The 11040-nt window shown below is 67.1% G+C and overlaps 1 protein-coding gene across 1 annotated transcript; it reads left to right on the plus strand.

Moving 5' to 3' along the window:
* The first annotated feature begins 465 nt into the window (after positions 1-465).
* CHLRE_16g660350v5 (uncharacterized protein) lies at positions 466-10970 on the plus strand. Its single transcript, XM_043070976.1, has 17 exons — positions 466-1041; positions 1158-1771; positions 1867-2666; positions 2938-3280; positions 3422-4150; positions 4279-4391; positions 4689-4812; positions 4990-5082; positions 5299-6478; positions 6677-6834; positions 7685-7865; positions 8050-8255; positions 8597-8766; positions 9237-9321; positions 9605-9726; positions 10129-10261; positions 10545-10970. The coding sequence occupies exons 2-17, from the start codon at positions 1490-1492 to the stop codon at positions 10896-10898; spliced, it is 5073 nt and encodes a 1690-aa protein (XP_042915618.1). The 5' UTR covers positions 466-1041; positions 1158-1489; the 3' UTR covers positions 10899-10970.
* Positions 10971-11040: the final 70 nt, after the last annotated feature.

Raw genomic sequence — 11040 nt, forward strand, 5'->3', positions numbered from 1 at the left:
CGCGGGCAGGGCGCAATTGCGGAGCTGCTGGTCATACAGAACCTTCCAGCCGGCCTTCGTGGGTGCAAGCAAGCGTGCATTACGACGGCCGCCCAGCTGGACAAGCTCATCGGCCCAGGCACGGCCGCGGCGGTGGAACGAGAGCTCCTGAGCAGCAGCGAGCGCGCGGTGGTTCCTGGTACTGCGCGCACTGCTGCAGGCCGCGGCACTCGAGCGGGACCGCGTGTCCAAAGCTTTCGAGGAGCTGCCGCCGCAGCAGTGCGTGCAAGGCCAGGCGGCATCGCTCGGTACTGCCCAGCAGCTCTCGTTCCACCGCCGCGGCCGTGCCTGGGCCGACGAGCTTGTCCAGCTGGGCGGCCGTCGAAAGCCGCGCTCGTTGCACCCACGAAGGCCGGCTGGAAGGTTTTGGATGACCAGCAGCTCCGCAATTGCGCCCTGCCCGCGCGCCAGTGCCCCCATCTCGCTTTCCCGCTTTCCAGTTTGCCCATGCTGCGGTTGATGCTGGTCACCGCAGCAAGAATCCTGTCAAACCTGTTTGAAACCTGTCGTCCATGCTCGCCGTGTCGTCCCGGCTTTGCTCGCTTGAAGCTGCCTCCACTATGACGTTGCGCCCTACCCGCCGAACACGGCCTTTTGCACTTGCCATCATGGTTATAACTGAGCACTGTTCACCGCGGGCTGGCGTGGGCGAACACGAACACCTCATTTATGCGCTATGTGCTTATTGCAGCTGCAATCAAATATACAGCTAGCAGCTACAAAGCTATCTCCAAGTCATTAAGGTTTGATTGGAGAGCGGGCCGTGCTCCGCTGAGCAGTGCGGATGGTTGCACGGGTTTGTCACGCAAAGGGGCCCAATCCCATCCATACCATAGAAGTATACGATAAAACTGGCCCATCTTCGCGGGCAGGGCTCTCTGGCCCTCCTGCTGGGCAAGCAGGTCGGGTCCGGGCCGAAGAAACGAAAGCAGTCTACCGATACCAAGCCCGATGATGATAAATCTCACGAGAAATTGGCGAAGCGGTCTCGACCACCTGAAGGTAAACTGCTCAAGTTCTCCGGACCGGAAGCCCGGCGCAGCAGGCGCAGCACTTCCGAAGCGCGGGAACGCGCAAACTCACCCTGGCTCACTGCTCGCACATCCATGTCATAATAGGTCACCATAATGCAGATGCCGGGTACCGGGGGAGCTCTGATAGCGCAGCTGCGCGGAGCGCCGCGCCCCCCACGGCTCGCCGGCCATCGGTTGCGGTAGCGGCCAGGCCGCCCCGGGCGCCGGGCAGCAGAGCCCCAGGCCGCTCTGCCGCTGGCGCTGGCGCCACTGGCTCCACGTCGGGCGCTCCTCGGGCGCCAGCGGCAGCGGCTGTGCCTGCCCAGATACCGCCCCTGGCGCCAGTGCCGCCGCCCCCTGGCCAAGGCTGGCGACACCTGGAGGCCGCGGTCGTGGCACTGGATGTGAAGCGGGTCAAGCAAGGAGCAGCCGGCGTGATGGAGGCCGCGGCGGCGGCAGTGGTGGCGGCGGCTGTAGGCACGGCAGTGGCTGTGGAGGCGGCGCCTGTGGAGGCATGCTGTGGGCCAGCAGGTACGGTGGCAACGGCGCCGAGGGCGGCGGCCCCTGCCAATGCTGGCGGCGCGGTTTTGGAAGCTGCTACTGAGCTGGCTACTGGTGATGCTCGTACTCCTGCTGGAATTGCGCCGCGGCCCAGCTACTGCTTTCGCTACTGCTTCCGGTGCGAGCCGACCAACCCCTACGACGTCAATGCAGTGCAGGTGTGTGTTGGAACCGGGTGCTGACTGGTGCCCGCTTTCGGGTCTCGTTCTTTAGCAAGTTCTGGTCCTTTTGCGCCGTGGTGCCCACTGCCCAGGTGTGGTGGATGCGTGGGGAGCGACATGAGGCTGACGCACAGGCGGCAGCGGCGGCGGAGCCGGCGCCGGGGGGTGATGCGCTGCCGGGGGTGCAGACAAGGGACGCGTTGGCGGAGGCCCCCGTGAGTGCGGAGGTGCTGGTGGGCTACCTGCCTCGTGAGGTGGCTCAGCACTTGGCGCCACTGCTGCGGGCCGGGGCCGTGGAGGTGGCGGCAGGGGCGGCGGGGCTGCAGGTCGACTGGGCGGGGCTGGGCCGAGCTCGCAGCGGCGGCCGAGCGGCGCCGCTGCACGCGTACCTGCGGCCTCGGCAGCGGTGGCGGCGTGAGGGAGTCGGCGGCAATGGCCGCGTCGGCTGCGATAGGTCGGGCGTTGGCTGTAGCAATGGAAAGGTTGACTGTGGCAGCAGTGGCGGGTGTCAGGATGAGCCACAAGTAGCGGTGCCGGGAGCAGCAGCAGTGCACCAATCAGCTGCGTCGTACGGAGCAGTCCAGGACGAGGGCGAGGAGGACGAGGAGGGCGAGGGCGGGGACAGCGACGGCGAAGTGGGTCGGGCGCTAGATGCGGCGCTGGCGGGCGCTGCGGCGTGGCGCTGCCAGCTGCGGCGCGGCGGGCCCGGCGGCAGCAACAGCAGCGGCAGCGAGGGCGGCGCCGGTGCCGGTGCTGCCGCAGCCGCCGGCGATGGCGGGCCCGTCGAGGGCGGGTCTGGGCCGGAGGCGGGGCCGGGCTGGGGCTCGGGCGCAGAGGCGGCGCCGGGCGAGGTGCTGCGACGCAACTTCGCAATGATGGCGGCCGACGTGCAGTGAGTGCAGGCCGTATTAGTGGGTGGGGAAGTGCCCTGGAATCGAATCGGGTGCAACACAGTGGTGGGACCCAAACACGCAGCCTTTACCCTCACAGCGCCATAACCCGTCCTTCCCCTCCTGGACTGGATTTTGCACATGCTGGGCCCCATTCCCTTTTTCACAATGACGCTCTGTCTGATCCAGGTCTTCCCTACCCTTCGCGCTGCGTCTCCCGACTTCTCCATAGCTCTCAACCCCCTTGTTCGCCTGCCGCTGCCGTCTCCACAGGCGCTACGACGGCCATTTGCTGTGCGGCGAGGAGCAGGAGCTCCTGGGGCGGCTGCTGGCCCTGCCGCCGCCGCCGCAGTGTCTCTTCCTACGGCTGTTGCTGCGCCGCGGGCCCTGGTTCGCGGTGCGCGACATACAATACCCCGAGTGCGGCGGCGGTGGGGGCGGTGGCGGGACAGAGGCAGAGGCAGCGGAGGCAGGGGCAGGGGCAGGGGCAGGGGCGTCAGCTGGAGGCGGGGCAGGAGCAGCAGCAGCTGAAAAGCCGTGGACTGTGGACGCGGCGGCGGAGGCGTTGGTGGCGGCAGGGCTGGCAGAGCGGCCGCAGCCACACGACTGGCCGCAGGTGGGTGCGTGTGCGTGTTAGTTGGTGGCACAAACATGTGAAAGAGCAAACCACAAAGGAAGTACTATAGGTCTTCTGCCCCCTCTGACTGAACCTGTTGCATCTCAAAACCAAAGCCCGCCACGTTCTCACACGCCACAGCTGGCGCAGCAGCTGCTGGTGGTGGCGGACGTGCGTGCGCTGATGCTGACCTGTGCGGCGGCAGGTGGCGGTGACAGCAGCAGGCGAAGCAGTGGTGGCGGCGCCGTTGCTGCGGTGTCAACCCCAGTGCCGCCGCACACACTGCCTCAACGGGGCTCCATCCTGGCTTTCGCCACGCGGCGGCGGACGGCAGGTGGTGGTGGCGCTGGCGTTAATGGCACCAACGGTGGCGGTAATTGGGGTGCTGCAGTCAAAGCAGAGGAAGGCGACGTGTTGCTGTCACCGCCTTCCGCTCCTGGCACCGCCAGCGGAAGTAGGAACCCCTACCTCCCAACTCACAAGCCGCAGCCGCAGCAGGGCCAGCAGCCAAACCAGCAGTCGTTTGCGGGTGGTGCAATGCCCTATGCAGGTCCCAGAGCTGAGGGGTACAGGGGCTCAGCGGGCAGCAGGCGCAGCATGGGTGGCAGAGGGGGCGCCAGCAGTCAACGAGTTGGCAGCGACGGCGAAGGAGCAAGTGGAGGCGGTGGTGAGGGTGGCAGCGGGGTCCGCAGCAGCAGCGGCGCAGCAAGGCACTGGAGTGCGCCGAGCCGCGGCGGCACATCCACTGGGGGCGGCGTCGCAGCTGCTACTGCTGGAGGCGGCGGCGGAGGAGGAGGAGGCAGTAGCAAGGCGGCGGTCATTGCGACACTGCGGCAGCGCTACGCGAATGACGACGACATGAGCCGGCGGGTAAGGCCGTGCGTTTCTCCTCCCCCGGCTGCCTTCAATTCCTGCCTGGATCAGGTCTGGGCCCACGCCCTGCAGGTGTCAACCACCGCATGTGCCCCCTCCCACGCACACGCGTGCACTCCCCTCAGGTGTCTTCCCTGACCGGCCCCTGCCTGCGCCTGGCCCCCGCCGCGCTGCTGCTGGTGTCGCGGCTGCAGCGGCTGTACTTTCTGGCGGAGGGGCCCGCGGCGGACCTGGGCAGGTGGGGCGAGGGGGGTGAGGGGGATAGCCGCCCGTGCAGAAGGCAGGGGAGTCCACTGCGACCCCAAGGCCCACTGTGCGCTGCCCTGCAAACTGCAGTGTTCAGTACCGATGCCATATGCCACCGCTTGTCCAGACGCTCCTCTCGTCCCTCCCATATAAACCCCACCGTCGACCATTTCCTTAACAAATCCTGAATGTATAACCCCCCTGTCTACTTCGCTACCCTTCTCTGTACCGATCTTTGAACGCACACACACACCCCGCCGCCGCACACTCGCACACCCGCCCCTCGCAGGTTCCTGGCCGCCGACCGCGGAGTGATCCGCTACCCGGCCTACACGGTGCGCCGCAGCGGCTCGGCCTTTGGCAGCAGGCAGCAGCTGCTGGACTACGAGGCAGCGCTGAGGGCGGCGGCAGAGGTGTGCGCTGAGGAGTGAGGGGGGCCGGAGGCCGGGGCCCGGGGCCCGGGGGCAGGGGACAGGGGGCGCGTTCGGGGGCGTGCACGGCAAAAGCGTGAGCACTGTAATCTCATGAATTAGGCACAAACCTGCACCCGCACCCCACATGTCGCTGCCTGCTGTCCCAACCATCTGCAGCTGGACGCGGCGCTGGAGGCGGGGGATGAGGCGGCGGCGGAGAGGGCGCTGGAGCTCGCACTGGCGGCGGTGCGGGCGGGTGCACACCGGCAGGTGGGTGGACCGTGGGCAACACACCTTGTGCAGTGGGCAGGTGCCTGGGCCTGGGATCCATGCAGCCTGGGCTCTTGGCAGGTGCAAAGCCACGTGCACAGAGGGATTGGTGCAGGAACGGCCTTTGCTCTTATGCCGTAAGTGGCTAGGAACTTGGGAAGCCAGCGTGGGGCCTTCAACCGTAGCCGGCGCGCCCCCTCCGTGTGGTTCCCACAGGTGCATTGGTGTGGAGACGCCACCATACCCGTACGCGCCGTGCCTGGCCCCTGGCCCTGGCTGGCTGCCCACGAGCACGGCGGGGCGGAGGCCGCCGCCGCCGCCGCTGATGTCGGCCTTTGCGCGGGAGCCGCTGGCGCCGCCAGTGCCACTGCTGCTGCTGTCGCCGCAGTGGCGGCGGCGGGAGCGGCCAGCAGGGGCTCAGCTGGCGGCGCCGCCGGCACAGCGCCGCGGCATGCGGAGTCGCCGCAGCGCCACCGGCGCGCCAGCTGTGCAGGCGGGGTCGGCGGTGCTGGCGTCGGTGCTGGCGGCGGCTCGCGGGCTGAGGCGATGGACCTCACCTTCAGCAGTAGCGACAGCAGCGAAGAAGGCAAGGATGACACCGATGATGAGGCTGGCAGAGACGGCGATAGCGATGACCTTATGCTTGGGGAAGCAGGGTCGGGGGCAGAGGCGCAGTGCACGGCAACCGGTGGGCTCCCAGCAGCAGTTGGCTTCAAGCAGGAGGTCGAGGGGGCCGAGGCGGAGGATGCCAGGCTAGGGAGCGACTTCGGATTCGTCACTGACGCAGGCGGCGCCGCGGGTGCGACCGCGGGCGCAGCGGGCAGCCCAGGGCCGCAGCAGGAGCAGGAGGAGGTGGATGCGGAGGAGGGCTGGGGCCTGGACCCGCCTGCAGATGTGCATGCGGACGACGGCCTGTGGGGCACGGAGCCGGAGCTGGAGGCACATCCGGAGCAAGGACTGGAGGCAGAGCCGGAGCCGGACCTGGAGCAGAGTCCAGGGTTGGGAACAGGAGGTCGCAGCGACGGCAACGGCCCAGGCGCCGATGGGGAGACGGAGGCGGGTGATATCGACATTGCCTACGGCGACGAGGAGGAGCACATGGCTGGCTTGGGCCACAGCGGGGACTGCGCGGGCGATGTGGCTGGGCTGGGCGGTGACAGTGGCGGGGAAGCGGCTGCACGCGGCGGCAGTGCACCCGCCGCGGCCGCCGCCTTGCCAGCTGCCGATGCTGCCACTGACACGCCAGCGGCCGTGCAGCCCGCCGCTGATCCTCCTCAGTCCGCCACCGGTGTCACCGCCAACGCCGCGGCCACCGCGGACGCGCCGCCCGCGCCGCCTCAGCAGTTCCTGGCGCGCTTCTGTGCGGCGTGGGTTTACGCCAGCATGGGCACCGTAGGTGAGCGGGGCCGCAGCATGGGTAAATGGGTGTCTGTCTTGGGGGCACGGCTTGGGATGGCGCGGCTGCGTGTCGGGGGGCGGGCTAGTTGGACATAGGCGGGCTAGCTACGGGGCCTCCGAATGTAGCCAGCCATCCGATTTATTTTTGAGCCCTCTTCCCAACCAACCCTGTACACCCCCTCCCCTCCCCGCGCAGCCGTATCGCTGCTGGAGCGACAGCGGCGCTACGGCCCCGCCGCCTGCCTGCTGCGGGCGCTGCTGCAGGGCCGCTGCTGCCCGGGCCGGCGCGGCGAGTGGTGGCTGCGGCTGTCCTTGGACCTGCAGCACCTGGGCCGAGAGGAGGAGAGCCTGCAGGTGGGGAGGGAAGGGAGGACTGGTGGTGGTGGGGGGGGCTACATAAAATGGGGTATGTCCGTATGTGCATGGCGGCGAAACCGGGCACTGCCATGCACAGTGGGGTGGTGATTGGCGCCGTGCCCGGCACAGTGGGTACCGGGGCGGGCGCGGAAGACCAGCCAGCAGCCACGACGGCAAAGCCGGCGGCGGCCGCGGCGCAGCAGGCAAAGACGGAGGGTGAGGCGGCGAGCCCGGTGCCAGATCGGGATGAAATCGTGGCGCGGCTGGCGCACCTGGAGGGTTTTCAGCTTCGGCTGCAGCAGCAGCAGCAGCAGCAGCAGCAGCAGCAGTCGGAGGCGGCGGCGACCGGCGGCGAAAGCGGTGTGGAGAAGGCACACCTGGAGCAGCTGGCGGCTTTCTTAGTTTACAAGATGTCAGTCATTGCCGGCCACGTCCTGCCCGCGGGGCTGCCCCATGCGGCGGCCTACCGGGCCATGCACCAGGTCTTCTCATCGGAGGCCTGGGAAGGGGTCCGCTCTGTCAAGGGACTACCTCACCGGGGCTACCACGTGGCGAAACAGTCGCGCTGCCGGGAGAAACTGCAGCCGCATATGCGAGCTTTTTTGGGGGGGGGAGGGGGGGCAGGAGGAGGAGTGAGGGGGGCGGGGGCTACATAAGGTGTGGTATGTGCCCAAGCCGAATGCAGGAGTGAGCGGCGCAGCAATGGAGTGGGCACAGCACCAGAACACGGTTTTCGAACGGCGACACGCACACGCGCACACGCACCCACGCGCATCAGCCGCTCCCTGGTCCCCGCTCCTCATCTACGGTAGTAGATCACGATCACGCCGCGCCTCCTCCCCCTCAGGTGGCAGAGGCCTCCCTGTCCGACCCCTGGGTCCGCCACGGCGACCGCCTGGCCCTGCAGCGCCGCGTGCTGCGCCTGGGCCGCCCGCCGCGGCGCTGGAAGAAGCCGGCCTGGGCGGCGGCGGCGCTGGCGGAGCCGCGGGAGGTGGTGGTCAGCGCGCAGCTGATCAAGGGAGCCACGGGTGCGTGGTTGCGGGTGGGGAACGGCATGGGCGTTTTGGAAGAAGAAACGGAAGGGTTTGGGGAGTCCTGCCGACAATGGGTGAGGTGACTGTGCGGGCTTGGCCCCATTGGCACTCAGCCGCTGTGTAACTCACGTCCCTTTGCTGTGTCTGCCCACCTGACTGCCTGCCCCGCCGCAAGCAGGATACAAGAGCCGCTTCATTGCGCCCGCGGCTGAACCCGGCACTGCCGCCGCCGCCACCACCGCCCCCAGGGCGGCCTGCGGCCCGGCCGACCCGGCACAGCCGCAGGCCCCAGTGCAGTGGAAGCCGCCACACCGCTCCTCCAGCCCCAGCCCCCAGCGAGGCCTGGAGCCGCCTGTTGCGGGCGGAGCTGCCGTTGCAGCCGATGTGAGTACAGGCGCCGCATTGTTGCCTGCCCACCAGTCTGAGGGGCCGTGAACTGCACACGGCCGACGGATAGCCCATACAGCAGCCCAGTTCCCATCCCAGATGGCCCACTGTGCCCCGCAAGACTTTGCCTCACCCCTCCGCACACAGATTCACACGCGCGCGCACGGTTTCCGCCCTGCTGCTGCTCCTGCCGCCGCCCCGTATGGCTCCCCACCCCCTGCTATCTGTTTAGCTACACTTGTCTGTACCAATGCTTGCAACCCCCCTTCTTAGATAATCATGAATGTATTAATCCCCCCTTCCTTTACTAATCATGAATGTAACCCCCACCCCCTCAGCCTCAGCAGCCGGTGGCCACGGTGGGCGTGGAGGACCTGGCGCTGCACCACTACGCCAGCGCGCCGGGCGGCGGCTGGCGCGGCGTGCACAGTGAGGGCGGCGTGTGGGGCTGCCTGTGGGCGCTGCTGATGTGGGACGTGCTGTTCACGGACGTGCCCGAGGTGTTCAGGTGGGAAGTGGCGGGGGGGGGGGTTACATTCATGACTAGTTAAGGAAGTGGTAGACGGTATACCATCTTGCGGAACATCAAGCAAGGGGGGAGGAGGTTATAAGTACCAGCCCAAACTAAACCAAACAAAGTGAAGGTAGGGCGGTGATGGGTGGAGGGGGGTCGGGGGTATGCTGCTGCTGCTGGGAAGGGAGGGCCAGGGAATTGAAAGTCAGTCGGATAGGTGCATCGAGAGAGGTGGGCTTGGCTCGTCGTTGCCATTGCTGCACTTAAGCCAGTTGTCTGGTCCGCCTGCAGGCGCTGTACTCCCCGCCGTGTGCCGCCACGTATCGCCATGCGCCCTCAGCTACACACACACATGCACACACAGTCGTTGCGCAATGTTTTCCTTGTGCTCTTTAACACACACACACACATACACAATCACACGGACGTACCCACCTGCACCACCCCGCACCGCTCACCCTCAGGCATCCCTTCCAGACCGCACCCCTGGACCTCGACTCAGACGCCTTCTACCCCGCGCGCCGGGCCGCAGTGGACGCCCGCTTGCAGGTGCGCCCGGTGTGTACCAGTACGTGTACGGGTGCGCGTGCGGGCGCGCGTGCGGTTGCTTGCGTGCGCGTATACGCGCAATGTGCATGCTCGTGCTTGGCTGCTGGTGCAGTATACCGCCTGGTGTGCTCAACGCTTGAGTGCGTGCTGAATGGTTCTGACGTGCATGCGACTAGGGTGCTGGATGGGAAGAGCTTCGTGATTGATCAACAGGGTGCTGTGTGTACCTCTGTGTGTGTATGCGCGTGTGCGTATGTGCTGGTGAATGTGTTTGCGGCTGCAGGCCATCGCTGGCGGCGCCGCACCCGAGCTGCTGCGGGCTGCCTGGCGGTCCCACTGCGGCGTGTGGTGCCGCGGCGTCAACTGGGGCCGGCTTCCCCTGGAGGACCTGGTGGACATCGCAAGGTGCGTGGGCGCGCGTGTAAACGCGCGCGTCTGCGTGTAAATGGCTTGGGGTTACACTCATGACCAATCAAGCCAAAATGAAGTTGTAGCCAGGCACAGGGGAGGGGTTGTTTCTTTCCAGTAAGCCATCAGCAGAGTCGCATGACCCGGTCCATAGGGCGGAGCACTACTCAGGTTTACTGCAGTCCCAAACCCAGGCTAGCCGAAAATCAGTATTCGCTGGAAAAGCAGGCGGGCAGACAGTCCAAGTAGTACCAAACGAGCAAAAGCACGCATGCTACCGTGGGTTTGTCATCATCAAGCGCACGGCGGCACGCTCGACTTCCTGCACCCATGCACCTCAGCCCGGGCTGCCAAACCCGGCCCCGCCCCCGCCTTTAACTCTTCATGCCCTGACTGCAGGTGTGTGGGCGGCCTGGGTCTGTCGGTGGTGTGCCGGCTGCTGAGTGAGGACTCGGGCGGCTGGCGCGGCGGCATGCCCGACCTGCTGCTGTGGCGCCCGGAGCGCGGGGACGCACTGGTGTCGGAGGTCAAGGTGAGGCGGCGGCTGGCAGGAGGATACCCCAGCCCGTGGCTGGCGCAGGTTGGCGCGGTGCAAGGAGTGGGCCCGTTGTGGTGTACGTGCGTGTGTTTTGTGTGTGGCTGCGTGTGCTTGCTTGTGCCAGGGCATAAGACTCACCAGACAATCATGCTTCAAGTTAGAAAGCGCAGGGGTGTATCAAGTGGCCCGGCGGGGGCCGTCCTCTGCCCCGCTCTCTTGCCTTGATGCGCCGTACTTGACCGTACCTCGCTGTCCCGCACATGCCGTATATGCACAGGGCCCTCGCGATCGGCTCAGCGACCAGCAGCGTGCTTGGATGGCAGCACTGGCGGCGGCGGAGGTGCGCGTGGAGGTGCTGCGGGTAGTGGAGGCGCCGCCGGTAGGAGCAGCTAGAGCTGCAGGCGGGAGGCGACATTTGCCTGGGCGCGGCCGCAGCGCTGTGGCCGTGCCGGTGGCCGGAACGAGTGGGGCGGGCACAAGTGGAGGGAACGGCGCTGCAGCCACAGCGGCGGTGGGCCGCCGCGGCGGCATGCGCAGCAGGGGAGGTAGGAGTGGTGTGGCAGCAGCTGCTGCTGGAGCGGGTGAGGCGGTTGACATGGTTGACTTGTTAGCTAGCAGTGATGGTGACTAATGGGATGGGAGCTAGTGTGAACCGTGGACCGTCCAGCGCAATGCCTGATCCATGCTGTAAAACGCATGCATCTATGTCGTTATCGCCCGTGTGTCGTGTGTGCGCCACATGTGGGCCACAGACGTCTAGCACGGGCCCGGCT

The sequence above is a fragment of the Chlamydomonas reinhardtii genome, chromosome 16, assembly GCF_000002595.2.
Source record: "Chlamydomonas reinhardtii strain CC-503 cw92 mt+ chromosome 16, whole genome shotgun sequence".
NCBI classification, from domain to species: Eukaryota; Viridiplantae; Chlorophyta; class Chlorophyceae; order Chlamydomonadales; family Chlamydomonadaceae; genus Chlamydomonas; species Chlamydomonas reinhardtii.